Source organism: Bubalus kerabau, chromosome 5, assembly GCF_029407905.1.
Source record: "Bubalus kerabau isolate K-KA32 ecotype Philippines breed swamp buffalo chromosome 5, PCC_UOA_SB_1v2, whole genome shotgun sequence".
Taxonomy (NCBI): Eukaryota; Metazoa; Chordata; class Mammalia; order Artiodactyla; family Bovidae; genus Bubalus; species Bubalus kerabau.
Window position 1 is genome coordinate 106,192,743 of NC_073628.1, and position 26,893 is coordinate 106,219,635.

Sequence of the window (26,893 nt, forward strand, 5' to 3'; positions counted from 1 at the left end):
ACTGGTTGGATCTCCTTGCAGTCCAAGGGACTCTCAAGAGTCTTCTCCAACACCACAGTTCAAAAGCATCAATTCTTTGGCGCTCAGCTTCTTTATGGTCCAACTCTCACATCCATACATGACTACCAGAAAACCATAGCTTTGACTGGATGGATCTTTGTTTGCAAAGTGATGTCTCTATTTTTCCATATGCTGTCTAGGTCATAGCTCTTCTTCCAAGGAGCAATCATCTTTTAATTTCATGGCTGCAGTCACCATCTGCAGTGATTTTGGAGCCCAACAAAATAAAGTCTCTCACTGTTTCCATTGTCTCCCCATCTATTTGCCATTAAGTGATGGAAATGGATATCATGATCTTTGTTTTTTGAATGTTAGAGTTTTAAGCCAGTTTTTTCACTTTCTTCTTTCACCTTCTTCAAGAGTTTCTTTGGTTCTTCTTTGCTTTCTGCCATAAGGGTGGTGCCATCTGCATATCTGAGATTACTGATAGTTCTACCAGCAATTTTGATTCCAGCTTGTGCTTCATCCAGCCTGGCATTTCACATGAAATACTCTGCAATTAAGTTAAATAAGCAGGGTAACAATATACACCTTTGACATACTACTTTCCCAATTTGGAACCAGTCTGTTGTTCCATGTCTGGTTCTAACTGTTGCTTCTTTACCTGCATACAGGTTTCTCAGGAGGCAGGTCAGGTGGTCTGGTATTCCCATCTCTTTAAGAATTTTCCAGTTTGTTGTGATCCACACAGTTAAAGGCTTTACTGTAGTCAATGAAGCAGAAGTAGATGTTTCTCTGGAACTCTCTTGCTTTTCCTTTAATCCAATGGATGTTGGCAACTTGATCTCTGGTTTCTCTATTTTTTCTAGATCCAGCTTGAACATCTGGGACTTCTCAATTCATGTACTGTTGAAGCCTAGCTTGGAGAATTTTGAGCCTTACTTTACTAGTATGTGAAATGAGTGCAATTGTGTGGTAGTTTGAACAGTCTTTGTTATTGCCTTTCTTTGGGATCGGAATGAAAACTGACCTCTTCCAGTCCTGTGGCCATTGCTGAGTTTTCCAAATTTGCTGGCATATTGAGTGCAGCACTTTAACAGCATCATGTTTTGAATTTGAAATAGCTCAGCTGGAATTCTATCACCTCCACTCGCTTTCTTTGTAGCAATGCTTTCTTCGTAGCAATGCTTCCTAAGGTCCACTTGACTTCCTACTCCAGGATGTCCGGTTCTAGGTGAGAATCACACCATCGAGGTTATTTGCATCATTAACATCTTTTTTGGATAGTTCTGTGTATTCTTGCCACCTCTTCTTAATATCTTCTGCTTCCATTAGGTCTACTGCTGCTGCTGCTAAGTCGCTTCAGTCGTGTCCGACTCTGTGCGACCCCATAGAGGGCAGCCCACCAGGCTCCCCCATCTCTGGGATTCTCCAGGCAAGAACACTAGAGTGGGCTGCCATTTCCTTCTCCAATGCAGGAAAGTGAAAAGTCAAAGTGAAGTTGCTCAGTCGTGTCCGACTCTTAGCAACCCCATGGACTGCAACCTACCAGGCTCCTCTGTCCATGGGATTTTCCAGGCAAGAGTACTGGAGTGGGTCGCCCCAGCTGCTGCTGCTGCTGCTAAGTCGCTTCAGTCGTGTCCGACTCTGTGCGACCCCATAGACGGCAGCCCACCAGGCTCCCCCGTCCCTGGGATTCTCCAGGCAAGAACACTGGAGTGGGTTGCCATTTCCTTCTCCAATCGCCCCAGCTAGCGCCCCCTAAATGTTCCTTACCCGCCACCCCACCAGGGCCCGGAGCCGCGCACTAGGTCGACTTCCGGTGGAGCCCGCGCGCCCTCTGGTGGCGCCTGGCGGTACCGCTGGCCAAGTACCAGACGGACCCATTCTCCGTACTCCTTACTGGTATCCCGGGAGACCTAAGGCCCCCTGCTTCAGAAGCGCGCACATGCCCAAGTTCTCCAGAGCCCTTCCCACAAGGAGGCTCATGATTGAGGAGGGGGAATGGAAGGGAACACTTCGGGTAATTCCAGCCACAGGAACCAGGCACCTCTGCCTCCCCGCAGAACCTTACTTTCTCCCAGGGCAGTCATGGCAACTGTTGAAAAACTCCTGCCCCAAACTCTCCAAACCTCCTTATTGTGTGAATCCCATGGGGGGACTCTACTGCTGTGCTTCTGTAGACATGCATGTGCACACACACACAAACACACACGCACATACATCTGGGCCATGGCGTCCTGACGTGGTGCTGGGACAACTGGTGCCCATCTGGAAACAAAATTGTGAAAGAACCTCCATCACCCACCGCCCACTGAAATCAGTTCCCACCGCCCACTGATACGAGACTACGTGGGCTGTATTCCCAGTGAGAAAGGTGAAATGACGGAGCTTTAAAAACGTGCAAAGACATTGTGAAATCTTCATGATTTGGGTGGGCAGGCAAAGAGTTCTGTAAAAAGACATAAACAGTGATAAGCATAAAGGAAATCGTTGATAACTTGGACTATTTTAAAATTTAAAACTGTTGTTCAGTCGCTCAGTCATATCTGACTGTTTGCGATTCCATGGACTACAGCATGCCAGGCCTCCCTGTCCTTCACCATCTCCTGGAACTTGCTCAAACTCATGTCCATCCAGTTGGTGATGCCATCCAACCATCTCATTTTCTGTCATCCCCTTCTCCTTCCTTCAATCTTTCCCTGTATCAGGGTCTTTTCCAGTGAGTCGGCCCTTCTCGTCAGGTGGCCAAAGTATTGGAGCTTCAGCTTCAGCATCAGTCCTTCCAATGAATATTCAGGACTGATTTCCTTCAGAATGGACTGGTTGGATCTCCTTGCAGTCCAAGGGACTCTCAAGAGTCTTCTCCAACACCACAGTTCAAAAGCATCAATTCTTTGGCGCTCAGCTTCTTTATGGTCCAACTCTCACATCCATACATGACTACTAGAAAACCATAGCTTTGACTAGACGGCTCTTTGTCTGCAAAGTGATGCCTCTGCTTTTTCATATGCTGTCTAGGTTGGTCATAGCTTTTCTTCCAAGGAGCAATCATCTTTTAATTTCATGGCTGCAGTCACCATCTGCAGTGATTTTGGAGCCCAACAAAATAAAGTCTCCCACTGTTTCCATTGTCTCCCCATCTATTTGCCATCGTGATGGAAATGGATATCATGATCTTTGTTTTTTGAATGTTGAGTTTTAAGCCAGTTTTTTCACTCTCCTCTTTCACCTTCATCAAGAAGCTCTTTAGTTCCTCTTTGCTTTCTGCCATAAGGGTGGAGTCATCTGCATATCCGAAGTTATTGATATTTCTCCCAGCATTCTTGATTCCAGCTTGTGCTTCATCCAGCCCGGCATTTTGCATGATGTACTCTTCATTTAAGTTAAATAAGCAGGGTAACAATATACACCTTTGACGTGCTACTTTCCCATTTTGGAACCAGTTCATTGTTCCATGTCCAGTTCTAATTGTCGCTTCTTTACCTGCACACAAGTTTTGCAGGAGACAGGTCAGGTGGTCTGGTATTCCCACCTCTTTAAGAAATTTCCAGTTTGTTGTGATACACACAGTCAAAGGCTTTAATGTAGTCAATGAAATAGTAGATGTTTTTCTGGAATTTTCTTACTTTTTATTTGATCCAATGGGTGTTGGCAATTTGATATCTGGTTCATCTGCCTTTTCTAGATCCAGCCTGAACGTCTGGGAGTTCTCAGTTCACCTACTGTTGAAACCTAGTTTGGAGAATTTTGAACATTACTTTGCTAGCATGTGAAATGAGTGCAATTTGTGTGGTAGTTTGAACATTCTGTGTTATTGCCTTTCTTTGGGATTGGAATGAAAACTGACCTTTTCCAGTCCTGTGCCCACTGTTGAGTTTTCCAAATTTGCTGATCAATAGGAAAAGACAGAAGCATTGAAGAGACACACGTCCTCATTAAAGATGATGCCAAAGGCCCATAACTTTATTATTAAGGAAAGTGCTTCACCAGATGATGTGGGCACAGACATGTTGGAGCAAAGGCACAACCACCCCTTGAAACTGTTGGGCAGTGTCCTCTAGAGCTGGACAAACACCTCTGACCCCATGACTCCAAGACTGCCCAGAGAAAGGTTCCAGAATGTTCATAGCATCACTCTTTGTAATAGCTGCTGCAAACGAGCCACATGTCTGTCCACAGGAAGTGATGCAGTGGGACCTCCCTCCACAGCGAAGTGACCAACAGGGCCTCAGCTGCTGAGTGCAGAGCCTGTTGAGGAGCAGGGAGAGGATGGTGTGATGGCAGGAACACGGACAGCAGGGGTCCCGCTGTCTGCCCCGCTCCGGCGCAGAACTCCTGAAAACCTGGGAATTTCTTCGCAGAACTCCTGAAAACCTGGGAATTTCTTCTGAGAACACAGGGCCATCTTTTGTTCTAGTGAGGCTCCTGTAGGGGCTGGTCACCAGAAAGACCAAGCCAGATTAGGAGCTTCGAATTTTCAGCCCCACCCCCATTCTCTTGAGAAGATAGAGGAGCTGAAAATGGGACTAATAAATGATTATGCCTTTATGAGGAAGCCTCCGCAAAATCCCACACTGACACATGGAGGCGTCCCTGCCCCCAGCCCCCTAGCCCTGCCCATCCCCCATCTGGACCTCACCCATATCCTTCATTTTGTGGATGTGTGTGTTCTCGGTCATGTCCGACTCCTTGTGACCCCATGGACTGTAGCCCACCAGACTCCTCTGTCCATGGGATTATCCTTCAACAAAACATCAAATTTTTATAATGAACTAGTGAGTGTTAGTGAAGGTTTCCCTGAGTTCTGTGAGCTCCTCTAGCAAATTAATTGAATGCAAGGGGCAGGTGGTCATGGGAACCTCTGAGTTGTAGCCAAGTTAGACAGAAGTGGCAGGTGACTTGGGGACCACTCTTTGCCATTGGCACCTGAAGTTGAGAGCAGTCTGTGGGACTGAGCCCCCCACCCAAGAGTCTCCAGATACTATCAGAATTGAATTAACCTGTGGGACATCCAGCTGGTGTCACCAAATTGCCTGGTGTAGGAACCTCCCCCACCACTTTTGGTGACCAGAGTGTCATGGTCTGTGTGCGGGAGAATTTCCAGACATGAGGCAGAATGAGAGGAGAATAAAGTTTATTAGAGTGGGAGATGCTGTTAGAACAGCGGCCTGGCTCAAGGGAGAGATGATGTTGAACAGGGGTCCTTAGTCCATTTTTATAGCCAAGGTTCAAGGAGCAGGATAGGGGTCTTGTGGGTCATTTGCTGATTGGATGAGGCAAATGGAGCCCTTAGGGCCTCAGGAGGACCTGAAATTCATTAATAGTTACTACATGGGGGAGGGAAAGATGATAAAGGCCTGTCCATTCCTGCATTCCAAGACCCTCCTTGGTTTTTTATCTGTTCTTTCATCCTTGGGACACCACGCAGAGCAGTGTTCTGTGTGAGCAGTCTCACAGGAGAGACACAGGAGGGTAACCTGGGTTTTCTCCACACTCAGTGATGAGGAAACACCCCGGGCCAGGCTCACCCACCCGGGGTGGCCAGGGCATCTGAGGATGCCACCTGACTTTGCTCTTCCTGGGTGTCTTGGTCTCCTTCACTGAAAGCCTCAGTCCTCATGGTCCCCACACCCCATCTCCCCCCTCCATCCGCAGACGCTCCTCAGAGGGCCCCCTCCTCTCCACTCTAGATCCTTCTTATGATGTGTTGCTGTCAGAAATGATCCCATTTACCTGTCTAGATGGTTACTGTCCGACCCCCTCACTCCCTCCTCTGTCCCCCAGCAGGAGGGGTGTGTGTCACTGTACCTGCCTGGGGATAGGCTACACTAGCCTCGAGGCAGGATGGCTCTGAGCAGGGCCTTTAGGGCCCAGGTTCGCTACTTACTAACCACAGTTAGTAAGTAAGTGTGGTTACGGACCACTCACCCTCTCTATATCTTACCAAACTCAACAGTGAAAGAGGGTCCTCCTGGCACCTCTCTCAGGACGGACTCAGAGGGCTGGGCAGGGTGGTGCCTGCAAGGGGCTGTTGTTCCCAGAAGCCATGTCTCCTGCCCACCTCCTCCTGGTGGCCTGCGGGTGGCAGCACCAGACCCCATTCCTGGAGGGACAGCCTGCTTGCCACCCCCATCTTGGGCTTTGCCTGCAGGAGCCTAGGTCAGGAGAGATGCTGGCAGGAGTGACTGGCTCTCCCTGACCGCTTGCAACCACTCCCATGTGGGTGTTCTACCGGGAGCCCAACCGGGCAGGTTCACGACATTGCCAGGGGACGGGCCAGACCAGAGGGCAAGCCCTGACCCAGGTCAGCGGTGGCCATGTCCAAATGACCTCTAGGAACATTCCAGGACCCTCATTTCTGGGTTCATCACTTTCTCACTCCCTCTGTTCCCCAAAGGCATCAGGGTAAAGCCCTAAGACCCAGAAGCATGTGGATTGGTCTTGGGGGGCTGCCAGCAGGTGAAGAAGCAGGAGGAGCAGGGGTCTGAATTTTCACAGTGGGTGGGGCCACTTTAGGAGGAGAGAGCAGCCTTCAGCCAAGATTGACTGCAGAGTGGCCTTCAGTTTGGGAAAGGGAGGCCCCTGCGGGCAAGACTGTTGGTCAGCATTCTCTGACCAGCATTTGACCTGACCAGGAAGGCATCCCTCACGTAGCTGGAAGCCCCTCAAATGCCATCTATTTGTGGCCTGGACTACGCTGCCTGGCAGGAGACATGTGACCATGGGGCTGTGGTATTTTTGGCAATGGGGGTGGGGCCTGTGTGGTGAGCCCTGCACCATGCCGCTCTGGGACAGGCAGCTCGGACGCCCAGCTCCGCTGCCCCGGCTGGCTGTGGGGTCCCAGGTACAGTACTGTCAGCCCCTCATTCCCACCCTAAAGGGTCCCAAAGGGGACAGCCCCTACAGGGGGCTTCCTTAGGACCAGAGAGGAGGACAAGGGGCAACGGGTCAGGAAGCCACGGTGCCCTGGTGTCAAGGCACCTCCATCGCAGGACTGTTCTGGCCAATAGCCTCCCACTCCCTGGGTCCAGCGGTACCTGACCAAGGGCCAAAGGGCCACCCCCCATCGGGGGCTGAGAGGTTAGGGGCTCCCAACCAAGAAGGGTTGCCTTGGTTCAGTGAGACGCAGGGAGGAGGGCTTTGTCAGCTGGGCAGGTCTGGGTCAGGGGCACAGACTCTGACAGTGGCCCTAGGGGGCTAGTGGGAACCAGGAGGCTCATTCTGTTCTGGGACCTCCTGACCAGGCAGGGGCAGAGCCAGGCTCTCCCTGATGAACCCTGAGTGGGGTCTGGCAGCACTGGTGTGACCTTGGTAGGCTCAGAAGAAGCCCGGCAGCCTGTCCCAGCCAAGGCTGGTGGAAGGTCATCCCTAAAGACTGGTCACCTGCTGGACACCACGGCCCTTCCCCCCGTGGCCAGCTGCCACCTGGGGCACATTGGGACACTCCAGAACTATCACTCAGGTGAACTGAACCCTAGTGGGTGGTCCTTGAAATGGGCTTTGCTGTGTCGAGTTGGCCTTTGTACTAGCAGCTCTGCAGGAAAGCTGGAGGCTGCCTCAGCTGAACAGAAAAAACACACCTTGAGGAGGGAACTTCTCCTGGGGGTGAGGAGCCCTGTGTTTTAGTGAACTTCACTGGTTCGAATGCAGGATTGTAGCAACATGTCCTTTTAATGTTACCATTTGCGCTCAATTGGGAAGCAGGGAAGGCAGGAATTTTGGATGCTCCAACTCCAGGAAGCAGCACAGCTTCTCTCTGGACTCTGTTCTGTTCTCTTTCAGGACAGAAATGGAGGACTGGCCTCTGGGCCAGGGAAACCCAAGGGGGCAGGTGGGGTGGTGGCAGTGAGTGCGGGCCAGGGCCCCAGGCCTGGGTCTGTGAAGAACCTGGTCTGTGGCTCACGTGCCTCTGCTGACCCAGAATGGAGAACTTCCAGTACAGCGTCCAGCTGAGCGACCAGGACTGGGCTGAGTTTTCAGCTGCTGCCGAAGAGTGTGGCCTCCTGCAGGCCGGCCTGGCCTCTGGGGATGAACCCTTGTCTAGCGACACTGACCAAAGGGACAGCAGTGGCAGCAGCCCCCCAGGACCCTCACCCTTTCTCGAGGGGCAACTAGCTCCCGGAGGAAGTAGCTGGCCCAGCTTTGAGGAGGAGGACAAGGCCACCACCCGGCAGCTGGTCAGCAGGTCTTGGCATGAACCCATGCTGGCCCCAGAGGCGGGTCAGCAGACGCCCAGCACGTCCGCACAGTCAGAAGCTCGGCTGTCCCTCAGCCCTGGTGCCACCCCTCTCATCCAGGGCTCATCCCTCCCGGGGCCAGTGTCTTCCAGAGACGAGATGCAGAGGCTTCTGCAGGGGCCAGCCCCCCGGGGCCCTGCCCCTACTCCTGCTGGTGAGCCCGCTGGGAGTCCTGAGTCCCCTGGCCACAGTGCTGCCCCCCAGAGGTCCCCTGGCAGCCCTGGAGCCCCACCAAGAAGCCCTGGCCGAAAGAAGAGGCGCACTGCAGGCACCAAAGCAGGTGGGCGTTTGGGCGGCCCAGGCCCTGCTCCCACCCAGCTGGGCTCCCCACTGCTCACAGAGGCCAAGCCTGAGGACAGCCTCGGCCCTGCTGGGTCCAGGGGGAAGGGTCTCCCAGCAGGAGCAGCAAAGCAGACAGCAGGAACTGGGCCAGAGTCTGCAGGAGCCCCCGAGCAGGTGGCCAGACAAGGGCCAGGTGTGGATCTGTCTACGTCTGTCCCTACTACTGAGCGGGGAACAGACCGACTTGGAATGAGCCCCAGAGCTGACCCCTGCGCTGCGTCCACGTCTGACCCAGGGGCTCCTCTAGACGTCACAATTAAGTCAGATGTGGCTCTATCCACACCTGCCTCGGAATCTCAACCCGATGAGTCTCAGTCTACACCTGCCTTCAAGCCTCAACCTGATGAACCTCAGTCTACACCCGCCTTCAACGCTCAACCCGATGAATCTCAGTCTACGTCCGCCTTCAACGCTCAACCCAATGAGCCTCAGTCCACACCCACCTTCAGTCCTCAACCCGATGAGCCTCAGTCTACACCTGCCTTCAAGCCTCAACCTGATGAACCTCAGTCTACACCCGCCTTCAACGCTCAACCCAATGAGCCTCAGTCCACACCCACCTTCAGTCCTCAACCCGATGAGCCTCAGTCTACACCTGCCTTCAAGCCTCAACCTGATGAACCTCAGTCTACACCCGCCTTCAACGCTCAACCCAATGAGCCTCAGTCCACACCCACCTTCAGTCCTCAACCCGATGAGCCTCAGTCTACACCTGCCTTCAAGCCTCAACCTGATGAACCTCAGTCTACACCCACCTTCAACGCTCAACCCAATGAGCCTCAGTCCACACCCACCTTCAGTCCTCAACCCGATGAGCCTCAGTCTACACCCGCCTCTGAACCTCAAGCTGATGAGCCTCAGTCTACACCCACCTTCAAGCCTAGACTGGATGTGGACCTGCTTATGCCAGGCCCAGTGGTCCAGCCAGAGGTGGATTCATCTATGCCTGCCTCAAAGGCTGTACCATGCACAGCTCTGCCTCACCTTGTGCTCGAGGCTGGGTCTGATGTGGGTATTTCTACACCACCTGCTCCCACACCGCAGGCTGGGCCTGACATGGTGGAAGCAGAGGTTGTTCCTGTGGCCAAGCTGGGTTTAAGCCCTGTTCGGTCTCTAGAGGGGCACCAACAGAAGCCCAGAGGGGAGCCCTCAATAGATGCCCCTGGACACCACACTGGGGAGCCCCCTCTAGGCCCCATCCAAGCACCCAAGAAGAAGAAAGTGCGATTCTCCATGGCCATGCCCAGCTCCGAAGAGCCAGGGTCAGGAGAGGTCTCAGGCCCACCCTCTCCGGCCACAGCCCCCAGGATGGCATCTGGGGGCCACAGAGGCTCTGGAGCCTGGGACTCTGTGGCAGTTGGGCCCCGGAGCCCCCAGCCTCGGATTCTGAAGCACCTGCCTCCCCCTGCCCCCTCTGCCTCCATGGGGCCAGGGCCCAGGAGCTGCTTTGCAGTGACCCTCCCGGAAGCCTATGACTTCTTCTTTTGTGACACCATTGAGGAGGAGGACGAAGAGGCTGAGGGGGCAGCAGAGACTGCCCAGGCTCCAGCCGAAGTCCAGTGGCCGGATGTGTGTGAGTTCTTCTTCCAAGAGAGCCAAATCCAGAGGTCGAAGCACCAGGAGGGCCGCTCCCAGGCCCCACCCCTAAAGGCTGGGCCTGTGCCGGCCCCTCCACCTGGAGACCCCATGCCAATCTCCATCCCTGAGGCCTATGAACACTTCCTCGAGGAGGACAGGTCAGGGGGCACACTGGGGCCAGCCGCCCTTCTCCAGATGCAGGCCACAGAGCCCCCCAGGTCAGTCCTCTGGGGAGTGGGAACTGGCGCCCCACCGGAGTCTAGCCCAGCCACAGTGGAACAGCTCACCCTGGCCATCAGGGAAGCAGGTGTGTGTTGCGGGGGCCTCCTGGTCTGTCTAGGACCTGGGAACACACTGTCCAGGGAGTTCAGCCAAGAGGGCCATCGGGGGAGGGACAGGCCAGGATCCTGGGTTGTGAGCTGGTGGGCGGGCCTCAGGGGTGATCTGCTCAGGAAGGGCCCCTCCCCCTGCCTCCTCCCCAACTCCCAGGAGACAGTCCAGATGGGGCAGCCCCAGCCAGGCGGGGGTGGCTCCACAGTGGCTGTCACCTTGTGTTCAGCCCCAGACAACTTGGGGCATCCCCAGCTCAGTCTGCACGGCCTGCAGGTAAGGCTCACATTCCCTCTAGAAGATATTTTACAAACCAGGAAACAGTGCCCCGGATGCACTCGCCCAAGTCAGCCTGACTCAACTATGCCACACGCTGCCCTGGGTCTTGGGACAGAGGTGTCACAGGAAGGACGTGACTCAGGATAGACGTGACCAGGGCAGGTGTGTCTGAGTGGGGCAGCAGGAGCTCAGGCCATGTTTCTCTTCCCCAGTGGCACCCCGGGGTCCCCTCACCTCGTTCACCTTCAGCCAGAAAGACATGTGCATGGTGTTCGTAGCCTTTGCTACCTGGGCTGTGAGAACGTCAGACCTGCATGCCCCAGATGCCTGGAAGACAGGTTTGTGGGGCCGGAGTGGGGTGGGCTGGTGTTCAGAAGTCCAGTGGAAGGGGAGTGGTGTCCAGTCCCAGCTTCTGGGCTAGCAGGGATGAGAGGCCCATGCGGAGGTGCGGGTTTCTCTGCTGACTGATTTCCTGCGTTGCAGACCCACCCTCTCTCTGCCAGCCTGCACTCGTCCTTTGAGAGTCAGCCTGTGTGGATGGAGGGTGGTGACCAGGCCAGAACAGAGCCGGCACTCAGGAGGTCTGTGCTTCTCTTGCAGTTCTTCTAGCCAACATTGGCACCATCTCTGCCATCCGATATTTCCGCCAGCAGGTGGAGCGGGGGCGCCACAGCCGCGGTCGCAGCCCCAGCCCCAGCTCCAGCCCCAGCCCCTAGGACCCAGGCTTGGCCCAGGAAGACGCAGGACAAGGAAATGTCCACAGGTGCTCAGGACAAGGCACTGCCCTCAGGCCTTGCCCTCTGACTCTTTGTGTTCTGCAGTGTCCAAGAAGGAGACTGTGTCCTTGGTCCCGGCTCCCCTGGACTCCACTGAGGGTCTGACCAGTGGCCGAGGCCAAGGCTGTGCTCCACGCTTGGGAGCAGGGAGATTCTGGAAGGCTGGGTAGGTAGGGACCGAGCAGGAAGCTGGTTAGTAAGGTGGCCAGGTTAGCAATAAAAAGCACAGGGCGTCCAATGAAACTTGAATCTCAGACACTCAGGATGAGACCCACTTACACTAAGGAACTGTTTGTGGTTTATCTGAAACCGGAATTAACTGGAATCCTCATCCTATGTGGTTATGCTTCTGGAGGGAGGGCCACGACAGGGCAGTGGAAGTTAGAGGGGTTCAGAGCAGCAGCAAGGCCCCAGCAGGAGATCGGGGCAGGAGGCAAGGGCAAGGAGGCAGAGGGCCTCGAGGCTGGGGGGTGGGCAGTGTCCCAGCCTCTGCCCTGTTTACAAGAGGCTGGACCGGTGGAGGCCTCTGAGGCTTCTCTGACCCCAGAACCCCAAAGGTCTGGTCAAGACCTCCTTGGTTCCTGCCCGAGACGGTGAGCAGGTACCCAGAGGGGTAGGGGTCCGTAGGCAGGGCCTGGAGCCCAGCTTCTGGGGTGCCCTGGAGGAGCTGCAGAGATGGAAGGCAAGGGTATCGGGTGGAGGACACCTGGCTTTGCCCAGGGCTGAGAGGAGCTGGAGATGGGACAGGAAAGTGGGCAGGGCGCAGGCAGTGGTGGAGCAAGGGGTGCTTGGGTGGGTGTCCAGCCCTGGAAGCAGCACATGCAGGGTCCCCAGGACGCAGGGGACTACTGGCTGCTGAGGACAGGACGCATGGACACACAGCACCAATAAAACCTCCTCTTTCCTTCCTGTTTGGTCTCTTGCCAGTTTTTCCCGACCAGTTCATCCCACTCACACGCGCCCAGGCCACCCTCCTCCCTCTGCTCATCATGTCTCAGACCTCGCTGACCTCCGACTCTTGTGCCCTCTGGTTTCACATACTCTGGCCCTCGCTAACCTGACTTACTCAGCCCTCTGATCTTTATGCTTGTGCCATCCTCCTTCTCCCAGGTGAAGCCGCTGCCCCAAGTCCCCTCCCTCATTCCTTCCTGAGAGGCAGGCTGAGGTATGGGCCCTCTGGGTGTCCAGTCACCAGCCAAGGTGTCCAGGGCCCAGGGTAACTCAGGGTTCTTGAGGCTCTCTCCACCTGCCGGGGTCAGACCCGGACTCGACACTGCCTGTGGCCCCACAGACAAGCCCCAGGTCCTGTTGCGGCCCCTCCTCCAGGGTCGATGCAGGCAGGTGGTCCCTAGCAGCAGCTGCTAGGGGCCATCAGATCCACTGGATGAGCCCCCGTTCAGGCTCTGGTGCTCCTTGAGGCCCCCGCCGCTGGGAAGGTGACAGAGCTTTGTCCTGGCCGCTGCCATAGCCCTGGGGGGGGAGGCCATCTGGTGGGGAGAGTAGACATGCATGTGTCTTCAGGAGGTGACACCCCAAACTCTCCCAGAAGGGGGCAGGGCCCTCACTCACCTGGGGGAGGTGGTGAGGGGTCGGGCGAAGCTTCTTTCTCAGGGGAGACCTGGGGACCCCAACCACAGGTCTGAGAGATGGGCCCCAGGAAAGGGAGCTTGGAGACCGGTCCACGAATCTGCCTGACCCCACCCCCTCCTTTTCCTCTTGGCCCCCTCCCTCCCCACTGCTCCCTTCCTGCCACCAAGCCCAGTCCCTGGTTTCCACTCACCCCCCTCTTCCCCTGTTTCCATCTCTCCTGCTCCCTCAGGGTCCCAGAAGGCCCCACGTGATTTCCTCTCCCCAACAGAACCCCTTGCCCGGGGTGGGGGCTGCTACTCACAAGCTGAGGGGAGTCGGGGGGCCGGGGCCCCCAGCCCTTGATGGAGGCACGATGGTGCCGAGAGGCTCGGGCCCGCGGGACTGCCTTCTCAGAAAGTAAGTGGGGGCCGGAGAGTCCACAGCTGGAGTCAGAGACAGGCACGGACACGGGGACCGAGCAGAACGGGCTGGAGGGCTCAGGTCCAAGCGAGCTCTGCATCGCACTGAGGAACTGTCGGGAGAGCACTGGTGACTGAGACCCCCTGAGAGGCTCCTGCCCCAGAAACCCCCTCAGCCGCCCACAGTGGCCTGAGCAGACCTCAGGCTTCGGGTACCCTCTCAGCCTCAGGCTGTAGGCACACCAGCTCTTTCTGTCACCTAGCAGGGGACTGACCTCATCCAGGTTCTGGACGTCTGTGATCTTGCGGTGGGAAGTGGCAGGTGGTGTGTAGGGGTCAGCATAGAGCGGGGAGTGGGGTGTCTCCAGAGAATGGTCTGGAGCCTCAGGGCCGCTGTCTAGGCTCAACTGTAGGCAAGAGACAGGAGACACAGCTTCCTGGGGCTGGAAGCGGCCAAGCCCTTCCTTCTCTGTACAAGGGGCCTCTGGTGGTTTCAGGAGTCAGGAGGCCAGGGAGGTGGAGGGTGGGAGGGAGCGGAGGGTCATGCCTAGAGCCGGGGTCAACATGCTGGCCCACCTTGGTCAGGTCCAGGTGTAGCAGGGCGGCTGGGCCAGGCCTCTCAGCCCGGGCCTTGTTCCTGGGTGATCGGCTGCCGCCGCCCCGTCTCAGCTTTGCCCTGTGCCCACCGACGCTGGTGCAGCCAGGGTTGGCTTGCTCCTGTGAGAACCAAAGACCTTCCAGAAGGTTTCCTGGGGCCCTCTCCCCATACAACGGTCTGAAGCTACAGAGTCCCTTCCCCTGAGGAACTAGGCAAGTATGCCATGGGGTCCACCCCCAACAGATACTCACCGGTGGGGGCCGGGCCAGGCAGCCTGCAGTGGATGGTGCTGAGGACTCAGGGAGGGAGTGGCTGGTGCAAGTGGAGGCGGGCGCCGGGCACCCTGAGTCCCAGCTGGTCCGTGCATCAGAGGAGAGCGAGCCTCGGCCACTGGCCACAACCTGGGCAGCCGGCAAGGGGTAAAGGTGAGCCAGGTGGCAGGAACCCTCCCCACCTCCCCGTGCCCAGGCCCACCCATCTGTTTTACCATGGCCCGGCAGCACCTGCCCTGCTGACTCCTTACCTGTGTGGATGCCCGCAGCCCCGGGAGGCTCTCAGGGCCGAGTGGTGGGGAGGCCCTGTCCTCACGGCAGACTGTCTGCAGGCAGAGCAGCCAGTGGCTATAGTCCTCATAGCTGGCACACACCACACGGATGGTGTTGATGAGACGGCCTGGTGCATGGATGCTGTGAGGGGGCCTTGCAGGCAGGATGCTCCCTGCAAGGCCCCAGCGCAGAGCTAGGTGCCCACCCAGGGCCACAGCCCCTCTCCCAGGCCTGGGTCCCACCCACCTTCAATCAGGAAAGAGCGGATTTGCTTCTCCCTCTCTTCCAGGTTGATGTGGATGGCGCTGAGCGGGAGCTCCCCCTGCAGGGCATCAAGGGGACAGGGCCTGAGTCAGGGAACAATCCCTGACCCACCACCTCGGTGAGCCCTCCTGAGTTGGGTGGGCACGTGGATGCCAGGCAGAGGGCAAAGCAGGGCTGAGGCCAACGTCTTGAGGGAGGCCAGGCACATCCTGTCTGTTCTAGAGGGGTGTCTTCACCCGGGCTCCAGGTGGGGCTTTCTCCAGCCAATGTCTGACTCAGGACTGGTCAGGGACTGGTTCCCTGGGCCACCCATTAAGATGGGGATGGGTGGGAAGGGATCACGAGGAAGCTCCCTGTGTTTCTCGATGGCTGAAGGCCATGATCACCCCCAGAATAGGAGGTACCCTGATGCACAGGATGGACCCTCAAGCCCATGCCTACACCCACGCACGCACACACACACAACCTTCAGGCACCAGGAAGATGCCTGCTCAGAGGTACAGGCACCTTCCAGGAGCACTGTGGGCCCCATGCCACCCCCAGGTGACTGGCCTGCTGGTGGCTGTGGACTTGCTAGCATGATACAGGGTGCTGAGGCAAGGTGCCCACCCTCCTTGCCCACGACAGGCTGAGACCAGACTGACCAGGACAGCAGGCTGGGTGGGTGGGGCCACCTGTCCCAGCAGGCCCCGACATACAGGTTCCTCCTGAGCCATTGCCCCCTCCCACCCCCATGTGCAGGGCGCCTCCCTGGGGCGGGTCTGCAGTGGGGAGGGACCCACCTTAAAGCAAAGCCCATCTGCTTCCTCGGAGAAGATGGCCAGGGAGGTTGGGTACAGGACTAGGAGGCGGTCCCACTGCTCCTGCAGGGAGGTCACAGGGTAGAGTGGGGTCTCCGCTGGCATGCACCCAGGGCCTGGCCCCATCTGGAGCCCGTACCCCGCTCCCACCTCCTCCCACCTCTGTGCCCCCACCTGTGAGGGCAGATGCTGCAGCTTGACCCTTGAGGCACAGATGGCACTGCCCATCACCTGGCGGCCTGATGCTGTCCGCAGCCGGGTCAGCCTGCGCTGCAGAGTGCAGGGGAGCGCGTCCTCAGTGGGGCCCTGGTAGGAAAGGGTCAGGGGCAGGTGGAGGAGGGGAAGGGAAAGGGGTGCAGGGTTCCCAGCACTGACCTGCAGGGGCTCTGGGGGGCAGCGAGGCACCCCTCCCACGAGGGCTATCTGCTTCTCCAGGTGGTAGAGCCAGTGGCCCAGCTCGGCCTGGCTGGGGCAGAGCACGAGAAGTGGGGCGGGCAGCGGGCCTGCAGGGGAGGGACAAAGTGGGCTAGGCCAGGGGCCCACAGGAGAGGTCCCTCAAGGGTTGGCAGGAGCCACTGATGACCACATGCACAGCTCTGGAGGCCCTCAGTCTGCTGTCCTCCACCCCAGCCTGGCACTGCACGTGTGCCCATCAGAGGAAAAGCCAGGACCCTTCAACGTGCTCAGAGTCCCGCCAAGGCCCCAGGCCGGGTCAACAGCCAGGCTCACTGAGCAGCCTTAGTGCTGTCGCCTTGTCCTGAGGGCAAGGTCAGCACAGGCAGCCCCACCCGTGCTCCCACACACCTGTGATCTGGAAGGCGTGCTCTCTAGACCCCTCGAGGGGGCAGACACTCAGCTCCATCAGTGGTAACAGCCCCTGCCAGAGCATAGAGGAGAGAAGGGCTAGGGCCCCTCTGCCTCCCACAGCTCTGCTCTCCCTCTTCCTCAGCACCTCCCTCTGCCCATCTCACCACACCTGGAAAGTGAGTCCTTCGGGACCATGGGCCTGGAAGTAGAGGTGGGAAGGGAACAGCTCCAGGTAGCAGTCACTGACATTCTAGGGGAGAGAGGGGCCAGCGTCTAAGGACTTGGGGGCAGGGTCCAGGGTGGCCCCCCTAAGCATGCCCCCCCAGCCCAGCCCCCACCTGGCTGTGCTGGAAACGCAGCTGGACCTTGGCGTAGTACACAACGCTGCCCAGACTCCTCACTGCTGCCCTTCGCCGCCCCTCCTTGAACACACTCAGGAAAGGCTGCTCCAGGATTTCTTGCTGGCTCTGCAAACCTGGGATGTTCTAGGGTGGGGGAAGAGCTCAGGAGAGGGGGCCTGAATGGTGACCAGCAGCCTTGGCCCCCAGTCTCACCATACATAGGTTAAGAACACACGCACAGCATCACATGTGTACAGAGCCCTGTACACACACAGTCTCTTCACGTGACAACAGTGCAGAATACACACACACACACACACACACAAACAGCCTCTGCTGGTCACAGAACTCTGTGGTCTAGCGATGGAGCCAGCAACCTTTCAACTCATCGGAAATTCAACTCTTAGCTTCACTGTTTCCTAACTGTGTTCCCTTATTTTGGTTACTGTGCTGTTTAAAGTCCCTTCAGTCATGTCTGACTCTTTGTGACCCTATGGATTGTAGCCCTCCAGGCTCCTCTGTCCATGGGATTCTCCCGGCAAGAATACTAGAGTGGGTTGCCATGCCCTCCTCCAGGGGATCTTCCCAACCCAGGGATCCAACCCGCATCTCCTGCAGCTCCTGCATTGCAGGTGGATTCTTTACTGCTGAGCCACCAGGGAAGTCCTATTTTGGTTACTCAACCTTCCAAATCCTGTTGGTCAGAGGGGTTTTCAGGTGTTTGAGTGAGAGGATGCTCAAAACTCTCCCACACCTCAGCGTCAGTTGGTACTGGCTTAAAACTTGGCTCTATGGAGAAAGGTTAGGGTCCATGGGGTCACAAAGAGTTCGACACAACTGAGTGACTGAACAACGACAAACCGAGAAGGGGGGTGCCGATTTGCAGTATTTTCCAGTTTGCCTGGTGTAAGTATTCTCATCACAGCCTGTTAAGCGCCACATTGCCACATGCCTCCATCTCCCTCTCAGCAGAGGCCAAGGTCCTGGCAATGGCCAAGGGGTCCTCTCCCCTCACTTCAGACATCTACTTATCTCAGGATCTTTGCTCCTGCTGCCCTCTCTGACTGCAGCACTCAGCCCAGCCCCTTCTCACTTAGTCCAGCACTCGGCTCAGACTCCTTCTCTCGAGCTCCTGTCCAGTGCCCTTTCGACGCTCCAGCCTCACTGGCCCCTGCCCACTGGTCCTCCTTTACATTTCACCTTGGTGCCAGCCACATCTGATGTGCTGTCTTTTCCTTCTTTATCTTGTCATCTGGCTTTGTCATGGATGCGAATGACATGGGAACAGGGCCCTTGCCTATTTGCCCCTTTGCTGGGCCAGGATCTAGGACAGTACTGGTACACTGGGTGTAAGCCCTCGGTGTACTAGGGCTTCAGTGCCTGTCTGCTGAAGGGAGGGAGGGTCAGTGCCCACCAACAGCTGACTCTCAAACAGAGAATCCTCTATAAGCAGAGCTTTGATGATCAGAATGGGAGCCAGATCAGGACAGGTGCCCAACTGGGGCTGGAGGGGCTGAAGTCTGGGGATCAGGGCACACTGGGGAGCTGGCAGGGGCTGCTGTGCCTTGGCCAAGCTGAGCCACCCCTTGGGCAAGCCCAGGAATGTGAACAGACAGACTCAGAGCTTCTGAGGCCTCTCTGCCTCTGGGTGGGGCCTCCTGCACCCACACCCAGTGCGGGGAACGATGCTGGGATGGGACCCATGAAAAATAGGCCACAGAGCAGGAAGGGCCACACAGCTGGCCCGTGGCCTGGGCTCAGGCTTGGGGCCCTGGTGGGGCAGGCTCCCACGTCAGGGCAGGGAAGGGGAGTGCTGGCTCCTCCCCTGGCCCCACCCCCCGAGGTTCAGCAAGCTGAGTCCCCTCTCCAGCTGCCATGTCCTGGCAAGAGGACCACTGGGACCACATGGTATGCCCTGGACCTGCATGGAGGGAACTGAGGTCTGAGATGTGGCCACATGGAGGGATTCTGGCCAGGGAGGGCCTTGACAGAAGTGCCCTGTCTGCTTCTCTGAGGTAGCTGGTTTCTGAAGGCAGCACAGGGAGCCCAGGGAACCCCAGGGAGCAGGAGAGGGGACAGGCCCGGGCTTCCCAGTCTGACAAGAACACTTGGAAAGGTTGCCTGGGAGCCAACACCAGCAGCTGTGAGGATGGGTGCTGGCCAGTACTCCCCACACAATCACAGATGTTGTTCCTGGGGCAATAGCCTAGAGGCTCATTTCCCTCACACGCCAGGGCCTTTGCACACAGCAGAGCCTCACTCCGACCCTTGGAGGCTGCGCCGGGTTAAAGGGCAGGTGTCTCTCCCCCTTGGTCAGCAGGTATTCAGCTCAAAGGTGGCCCAGCATATGCTCGGGAGCCCTCCTTGCTGTGTGGCACGGGGGTACAGGATGACATAGTGGTGGACCCCAAAGGGATGTCTCTTGGAGAAACCAGGGCCAAGGGTAGTGGAGAGACTGGCTCGCTGAGTACAAGAAGCACCTACTTTCTTGGAGCGACAGTGGTGGGGGGTGGTTCACAGCCCATCGCTCGCCTGACACCCATGCCCACACGGCAGCACAGATACACGTGCTTGTCCAGCTTCAACGAGCCCAGACATGCTGTCCTGCACCAGGGCGCAGGGTGGGGGCTGGACACCAGGGCCCCGGGCAGGGCTGGCACGTGGCTGGGCATGGAGGCCCCGCCCTGCCGCCCCACTGACTCAGTGCCGGGTCTCAGTTTCACTCTCCGCTCAGACTTTCGGCCTATGAGCTCCCCAGGGCGGGGCTGCACCTACTTCCTCGCTGTGCTCTGGGCTCGACTCTCCTGGGGCCGACAGGGAGACCCTGGGCCCAGTACAGATGGGACACACAGGCAGTCACACGCAGACCACCGCTACCACACCCCTCCGAGCCAGGGCACGCTACCCAGTCAGTCGCTCACCGTCCCTGGGATGTAGTGGAAGATCTTGTCAGCAGTGGTGTCCCGGTCCGCACCAGCCTCGGAGCCAAACAGGCCAGCCAGCTTCCGTGCGCCGTCCTCTCTGGGGACAAGGGAGGGGGGGCTCACAGCCTGGCCCCTGAGGCAGATCGAGGGAGACCCTGTGACCAAGCGGCCATGGCCATACCCCGCCCCCCTCACCTATTTCCCTTCAGCGAGGGCTTTCTGGAAAAGGAGGCCCGGAGCCTCCTAGGGGCCTGAGGGACGCAGTGGCTGTTCCCCATGGGTGGCAGTGGCAGCTGACCTGAGTAGAGCAGGTCGACAGGTCTGGGTCCTTCTCTCCCCAGCCTCCTGCCCCACCTCCTGGGGCGGGGCTCTGGGCCAGCCAGCCCTGCACCTAAGGGCTGGGGAGGCGGAGTCTTTCTGGGAGGAAACTGGCCCCTACCAGAGGCTGAGCTGAGCCTTTCAGCTCCCTTTCCAGGGTCCTCCACACATCAGCCAGCCTGGGGGTAGGGGAAGGGGAGGAGAGATTCCCCCCACTCACAGCCCAGTCAAGAGCCCCCATTCTGTACAGGGGCTCAAAGGCCATTGCATCAGACTGGAGGTTGCCTAGGGTAGGAGGGCCGGAATGGAGCTCCCTGAGCCCAGCGACCCCTCTCCAGACATGTGAGCGCACATCCTGTTTCCACGTAAATGCCAGCCTCTGAGTCACCAGTGACTGTACGGGACGTGTGCTCACTCTCAGCTGTTGAAGCGGAGTCTGCAACTGGGGAAGGAGGAACTAGGACCCTCCTGCAGCCTCCTCTCTGCCTCCGTCCAACCCTCACCCCAGGTCAAGATAAATGGTCCTGAGGCTTAACCAGAATCCAGATTCCAAGAGAGAGGGCATAACCCTCCCAGGTATACCTGGGACTGGTGAGGTCAGGGGGCATGCCATGCAGAGCCTGGGTAAGACATGGGCCAGCACAGCCCTGCCCCTGGATGTGATGGCGCTGTCTCAAAGCCCCCAGATGCCAATACGGAATCTCGGCTTGGGCACACGGCCACCCCAGGCCCCTCCAGTCACCCCAGACAGAACCCTGAGAGGCAGAGATGGACATTCAACCACAGGCCCGCAGAGCCCAAGAAACATGTTTATTGTTCAAGTGGCTCATATTGCTGTGTGAGGTTGGCAGCAGACGGTGCCCAGCTCAGTGCAGGATCCAGAAATGACACCACAGCCATGGGAAGGAAGCCCCATTTGTGCCCTCCCTGGGAGAGTGCCTGGCTGGGCGAGTCAAGGGTGGTGTGCAAAGCACAGGCTGGGGGGTCTGCACCTGACTCAGAAAGCCCCCTCTCACCATAACTGCTCTGCATCACCCCTCCGTCCCTCCAGGTCTGCAGAGTCCAAGTTGGCTCCTCACCCACAGGGAATGCCAGTGTCCACCCCAATGCTCCCCAGGGCCCTCAGTAGGGTGGGAGGACACCCAGGAGAGCAGCTTGGCCCCAGAGATAGGACACTTCAAGAGTAAACGAAGAAATGGGTAGCTGCAGCCTGCTCAACATCCATCAATAAATTAATGAGTGAATAAATAAACGGCACACACAAACACTGAGAAAGAAACACAGTAACGCCCGGGCTAGACGCACGGTGGACGGACGGCGCTGGATGTCCCTGGTGGGGGCCAAGCCCCGCCCCACGAGCAGGGGAGGGAGGTGCTGGGCCCTGGGGGCTTAAGGCACGAGGGAAGCCGCCGGCCGGCCTCTGTGCAGCCGTGCCACTGGGTCAGAGGCTGGTGGACGACACGGACAGCGTGGGCGAAGAGGGCGGAGGGAAGTTGAGCAGCTCCAGCACCGCCACGCCCACGCTGCTACGCCGCGTGAACATGCAGGACGCGGCCACCCACTTGTTGGTCCTCGGGTTGTACTTCTCGATGGAGTTGAGGCTGGAACTGCCGTCGTTGCCCCCTACGGCGTACAGCCATCCATCCATGGCCACCAGGTCGTGTGTGCTCCTGGGGGCAGGGTGGAAGGGGAGGAGCAGGGGGTGAGGCCTGGGGTGAGGAGGGGGCAGGGCCAGGGTCTGGAGCTGTGGCCACTGGAAAAGCCTGGGGGCACTGCCTAGGGAGTTGTCTTTGGGGCGGGGCCTTGGCAATGCGGGGGGCGGGGCCCTGAAAGGGGAGACTCAGGAGGGAGGTGGGGGACAAGCTGTGCAGGGGTAAGGCCCTGTCAGTTGGAGGAACAGAGGGCAATGGTGGTGACAGTTCTGGGGGCCTGTGCACCTTCTGATGTTCATGGGCGCCACACTCTCCCAGGCGCCTGCCTTGGGGCTGTATCTCTCCACAGAGTTGAGGCAGCTGGTTCCATCATTGCCACCAGCCACGTAGAGGGCCCCCTCCAGCACTGCCACGCCTGCCGAGCTGCGCCGGCTCAGCATGGAGGCCACGGGCGTCCAGGAGTTCACCTGAGGTGGAGGGATGGGCTGGGGGCTGACCCACCACCAGCCTCCCTCCCTACACGTGCAGACCTCTACTCCAGGGTGGGGAGTCTGTGAGACAACGTGGACATAGAGGGATGACCCTCTGGGGGATAGGGGTGGCCAGAGTGTTGACCTCAAGCACCTCTGGGGAACAGGGATATGTGACTGGGGAATTTCACACCTGCGGCTCATACTTCTCCACGGTGGCCAGGTGTGATGAGCTGTCATAGCCACCCACGGCATACAGGTTTCCATCTGCAGGGAGAGAACACACTCATGGTGCCCCCGTTGTGTGTGAGAGCCCCCGGGGCTGGGTGCTACACAGTGCAGGCGCCCACCGAGCATGGCCACGCGCACGTATCGCCTCCGTGTGCTCATGGCGGCGATGGATGTCCACGTTCCCGTCAGGGGGTCATAGCGCTCAGCACTGTAGACACCAGGACTGCGGCTGACCTTGAGCAGTGGAGGAAAGGCAGTCCCGGCCCCAGGACCTGCCCTCCCCTGAAGCATGACTAAAATTCCATGCTAGGCAGTCACGGAGGCTGACCCTAGAATCCCACTGGAGCTGGAAGCAGGGCCATGCTGGGTGGACATGGGCCACAGGCTGCCTGGACAATGCTGGGCAAGTGTCCACCTGGGTCCAGCCCCTGCCCTGGGTGAAGGACCCCAGAGAGGAAAGAACATGCCACTGGGCTGGCCAAGGTATTGGGGACCCTGGTGACCTCAGGCAGGGTGCCCCTTGGCTCCTCGCAGGCAGGACCTCTGCAGTCCTGGTGCAGTCACACCTGCTGAGCCAACTCCGAAAGGCCACCCGGCCCTGACCCCGGCCACTACCTGTTGAGGCAAGAGGCCCCATCGTAGCCACCAGCTGCATACAGGAGCCCATGCAGGGCAGCCACACCCAGGCAGCTGCGCCTCGTGCCCATGGACACCTCCGGCTGCCAGGTGTTGGTTACAGGGTCGTAGGACTCTACGGTGGCCAGATCTGAAGTCCCGTCGTAACTAAGGGAGGGTCCACTGCTGGTCAGGGCTGGCCCAGTGGGCACACGCCAAGCCCCTGACCTGAGACCAGCCTCTAGTCTTACCCGCCCACAGCATACAGCCGGTTCCCCACTGCTGCCACGCCCACCCGGGCTCGGCGTGTGGACATGGAGGCCACCACGTGCCAGCGGTCAGTGCGCGTGTCATATGCTTCACAGTCCCCGTGGATGGCGAACAGGCTCCCACCACCTAGGGATGGGGAGGTGACGGGGCAGGACGAGGGCCCAGGGAGGTAGTTGGCTAGGAGGCTCTATCACATCTCGAGATTGAGGGCCTGGAGGCTCCCAGGGCGAGTGGGGCGGGGACTGGTGAGTGGGTCACACCGTGGGGGATGGAAGAGCAGATGTGGGGTGAGTGCAGGATGGAACTAGCACAGGGTTGGGGAGTAGGGCTTGTGCTGCGCTCATGGGTAGGAACATGGGGCAGGGCTTGGGGGACAGGATGGGACAGGACAGGTGGGCATACCCACAGCAAAGAGCACAGGACCAGCGCCTTCGCAGCGCCGGGGCCGGGTGCGACTTGTGCCCAGGACGCCCCTCTGCTCGGGCAGCAGGTGGAACTTGAGGGCCTCGATGAGTAGGTCCTTGCAGTCTGGGTGGTGCCGCACCAGGCTCTCAGCATCCACATGGCCCAGCAGGAAGTCCCGGCTCAGCAGGGGCAGGCGGACACATTTCATCAGCTGGGGTGTGGATGCTATAGTCAGGTAGCAGGCCCTGCCCTGAGACCCTCTCAGGTACCCTGGAACCTTCTTGAGACACATGCCTGCATCACCCCTGTGGGGTTTGTGGGCACATAAGAGCCCAGCCACAGCTGGGTCCTCAGCCATTGCGTCCCCTCCTGAGCACTGTGGGCCCCGTCCCCCCGCCCCCCGGGCCTGGCCTCACCCGAGGAACGTGCTGCCTCCGGGCATCCACATCATGCTTGACCCAGCTCAGGACGGCACGGTAGACGTCCTCCTCTGAAGGCACGTTCAGGCTGTCGCTAGAGACCAGTTCCAGCACCTGGGGGTGGGGACCCTCAGACCTGAGATTTGGGGAGGCTCTTGGGGCCCAGGGAGCCCTGAAGGTGCCTGGGAGGGAGAGTCCAAGGGGCCCAGTGTTCCTATGAGGATGGGCCAAGCAGGGTCAGGAGCCACAGGTCCAGTTCCTGAGGGCCAATTCCAGGGTCGTCCTGGGGATGTGGAACCAGTGACTACTGGGGTAGTAGGTAGAATGTGATCAAGACAGGAGAGCATCAGGAATCAAAGGTAAGTGCTTGGGTGGAGTTAGAAAATGGGGGTGGTTGTGCCCAAGGGACAGTGTTTGGGTTGGAATGTGGGTCAGAAACTGGGGATAAAGGTTGAGAGACAAACGACCAGGTCTTTAGGGTGCAGATGATGGAGCCAGGGACCAAGGCTGGCTCTGGGGTCCAGGAACTAGGTCAGGGTCAGGATCCGGGTCAAGGTCCAGGCTGTTCCCCAGCTACCACGTTACCTGCTTCAGCGGCAACAGCATGAACTCCTCGGTCTTGGCCACGTCCACGAAGTGCTGCAGCACGTACCTGTGTGCCGCCTTGAGCAGATCACCGCAGGAGTGTGTGTCGGCGAAGCCCCGGATGCCCAGGCAGTTGGAGGGGTCCAGCTGGCTCAGCAGGAACTTGCAGCAGGCGTCTCGGACGCCATTCAGCTGCAGGAGGCTGGCGGCTGGGAGCAGAGTCTGTGAGGCAAGGTGGGAGAGAGGGCCGGGGAGCAGGGGCAGAGAAACAGATGTGAGGACTGAAGGAGTGGCCACACTACAGAGGATGCTGGGGGCATGGGGTAAACGGAGGCACCGGCACGGTGGCAGCACGGGCCGTGAGGCTGAGGCCGCCACACCTGCACGTTGCCTTCTCCCACCACAATTTCGGCTGTGTATGCAAACTGCACCAGCTGGTCCAGGGCCTGAGGGTCGATGTCGTGCAGTGTCACATGTGTCTGACGGCTCTCACTCATCTCGTCTGGGGGGGGGGGGGTGGGTACGGGACAGCGAGTCAGACTGGGGCCCACGCCAGGAGAGCTGCAGAGCCCCCCAGCACCCGGACCGGATGGGCTGTACTTGCTTGTGAACATGGCGTGGAAGTAGGGGCTGCAGGAGGCTAGCACCACCTTGTGTGCCCGGATCTCCTTGGCAGCTACGTGCAGGACGATGTCACACAGGAGGCCGCGCTGTCGCATGCGGCTCATGGCCACGAAGGCGTCGTGGTAGTGCCGCTTAGAGTTGTGGGACACAGCGTGGCCCTCGCGGCTCAGCAGCTGCATTGTGCCTTCCATGGGGGCTGTGGGCCGGGCCTGCCGGGGCCGGGCACGCTCTGCCTCAGGGCTGCACATGGGCAGTGACCCGTCAGGGTGTACTCTGCACAGAACTGCTCACCCACCCTAGAGACTTTGGTCAGGGCCTGGGCACCCAGGAGGCCACCTTCCCCCAAAGAAGCCCAAACCAAGTTTCCATGAAGGACCCATGCCCCTGGGGACCCCATGTGCTCTCCAGGCGCCACCCACTCTGCTGCCTCACGGCCAGGGAGCCTCCTCGGAGTCCAGCCAGACTCTGCTCCAACCTGCTCCCCGCTCTAGGTCGGCTCCCATGCCAGACCCCGGTCGTTGAACCTGTACAGCTTCCCCTGCCACGATCCCTGCTCAGGCACATACTTCCCTCCCCCCAGGAGCACCCCCAGCTCCCTAGGCCCTCCTTGGGACTAGGCTTTCTGTCCATTGCTGGCCATCCTTCCCGCACCCCCGTCGGAGTCCGGTGTCCTCCGCACGGGCTGCGGGAAGTGCACGAGGTGAACTGATGCGTACTGGCCGGTGATCCTGAAGCGGACCCCCACATCGACAGGCAATGTAACCTCTTTTGACCCTTAATCCCTCTTCCTGCAGACAGGCCACGCGAGTCTTTGAGCGGCACAGCCGAAATTCAAGGGCGGCGGGTGGGGTCAGACCTCCGGGAGCAGCCACCTCGGGATGCCCTACCCCGCGCGGGCTGTGCGCGGATAACGCAGAGGGTCTGGACCCTCCGCGGTCCGACGAACCGGCAGGGCGCCAGGCCGCCCCCTCCCGGCAGCCTGCCAGGGTTGACGCGCCCCTCCTTCCCTCCTACTCGGCCCTAGCCAGTCACTAACCCTAACCCCTGGCCCACTCACGCTGGAGGCTGCGGCGGCGGCGGCGGCGGCGGAGCCTCCGGCGCGGGCCCGGGGCTGCCGTGCTCCGGACTTTGCGTCCTGCCGGCCGGGCGCTCGCTGCGCGGCTGCATGGGCTCGGCCGCTGGCCCGCCGCCGATCCGCGGAGGACGCACAGACCAGCCGATGTCGGGCGGCTGAAGGGCTGCTCCGCGGTGGCGACCGGCTCGGCGTCCCTGGATCCCGCCGCTTGCCCGCAGCCGCTGTTTCTCGGCGCCGCCCGCCCGGCCTCCCGCGCTCTCCCGCGGTTTCGGGGACGCTGCCTAGCGGGCGAATCCTCTCAATGTTTTGGGGCTCCGTCCGCCTCCACCTCCAGGAAGCCCCCCGGGCCGCGCCCGTCGCCTATATCTGAGAACCCTCCAAGATCTGCCCGCGTCACCTCGTTCAAGCCTTCCCGGC

At 58.9% G+C, this 26,893-nt stretch overlaps 3 protein-coding genes across 4 annotated transcripts; 1 reads left to right on the forward strand and 2 right to left on the reverse strand.

Moving 5' to 3' along the window:
* The first annotated feature begins 6,755 nt into the window (after positions 1–6,755).
* Positions 6,756–14,040, forward strand: PERM1 (PPARGC1 and ESRR induced regulator, muscle 1). 2 transcript variants are annotated; one of them, XM_055582578.1, is made up of 4 exons: positions 6,756–6,847; positions 7,786–10,467; positions 10,982–11,107; positions 11,370–14,040. In XM_055582578.1, the coding sequence occupies exons 2-4, from the start codon at positions 7,926–7,928 to the stop codon at positions 11,483–11,485; spliced, it is 2,784 nt and encodes a 927-aa protein (XP_055438553.1). In that variant the 5' UTR covers positions 6,756–6,847; positions 7,786–7,925; the 3' UTR covers positions 11,486–14,040. The 2 variants fall into 2 exon arrangements, with proteins under 2 accessions (XP_055438553.1, XP_055438554.1); XM_055582579.1 differs by having other exon boundaries at positions 6,781–10,467.
* Positions 12,917–20,220, reverse strand: PLEKHN1 (pleckstrin homology domain containing N1). Its single transcript, XM_055583799.1, has 16 exons — positions 20,008–20,220; positions 19,810–19,909; positions 16,886–17,032; positions 16,717–16,797; positions 16,545–16,617; positions 16,116–16,243; positions 15,915–16,046; positions 15,723–15,803; positions 14,923–14,998; positions 14,655–14,803; positions 14,383–14,532; positions 14,110–14,250; positions 13,809–13,940; positions 13,437–13,646; positions 13,115–13,163; positions 12,917–13,032 (listed from the first exon to the last, which is right to left on the reverse strand). The coding sequence occupies exons 1-16, from the start codon at positions 20,088–20,090 to the stop codon at positions 12,917–12,919; spliced, it is 1,848 nt and encodes a 615-aa protein (XP_055439774.1). The 5' UTR covers positions 20,091–20,220.
* Positions 20,221–20,632: 412 nt separating this feature from the next.
* Positions 20,633–26,679, reverse strand: KLHL17 (kelch like family member 17). The gene is made up of 12 exons (XM_055582580.1): positions 26,459–26,679; positions 25,382–25,641; positions 25,158–25,279; positions 24,778–24,999; positions 24,190–24,306; positions 23,771–23,984; positions 23,350–23,494; positions 23,099–23,266; positions 22,603–22,691; positions 22,446–22,519; positions 22,068–22,249; positions 20,633–21,800 (listed from the first exon to the last, which is right to left on the reverse strand). Exons 1-12 carry the CDS (start codon positions 26,566–26,568, stop codon positions 21,572–21,574), a joined length of 1,932 nt encoding a protein of 643 aa, XP_055438555.1. The 5' UTR covers positions 26,569–26,679; the 3' UTR covers positions 20,633–21,571.
* Between the last annotated feature and the right edge of the window lie 214 nt (positions 26,680–26,893).

Coding starts and splice junctions, on each gene's coding strand:
- PERM1 (XM_055582578.1), top strand. CDS start 7,926: ATGGAGAACTTCCAGTACAGCGTCCAGCTGAGCGACCAGGACTGGGCT. Junction 10,468..10,981: donor CCTGGCCATCAGGGAAGCAG/GTGTGTGTTGCG, acceptor TCTCTTCCCCAG/TGGCACCCCGGGGTCCCCTC. Junction 11,108..11,369: donor CCCAGATGCCTGGAAGACAG/GTTTGTGGGGCC, acceptor CTTCTCTTGCAG/TTCTTCTAGCCAACATTGGC.
- PLEKHN1 (XM_055583799.1), bottom strand. CDS start 20,090: ATGGGGAACAGCCACTGCGTCCCTCAGGCCCCTAGGAGGCTCCGGGCC. Junction 13,647..13,808: donor ACGTCCAGAACCTGGATGAG/GTCAGTCCCCTG, acceptor CTCTCCCGACAG/TTCCTCAGTGCGATGCAGAG. Junction 13,164..13,436: donor CCCCCGACTCCCCTCAGCTT/GTGAGTAGCAGC, acceptor TGGGGTCCCCAG/GTCTCCCCTGAGAAAGAAGC.
- KLHL17 (XM_055582580.1), bottom strand. CDS start 26,568: ATGCAGCCGCGCAGCGAGCGCCCGGCCGGCAGGACGCAAAGTCCGGAG. Junction 25,642..26,458: donor CCGCCGCCGCAGCCTCCAGC/GTGAGTGGGCCA, acceptor GCCCATGTGCAG/CCCTGAGGCAGAGCGTGCCC. Junction 22,692..23,098: donor GGGGCCTCTTGCCTCAACAG/GTAGTGGCCGGG, acceptor TGGTGTCTACAG/TGCTGAGCGCTATGACCCCC.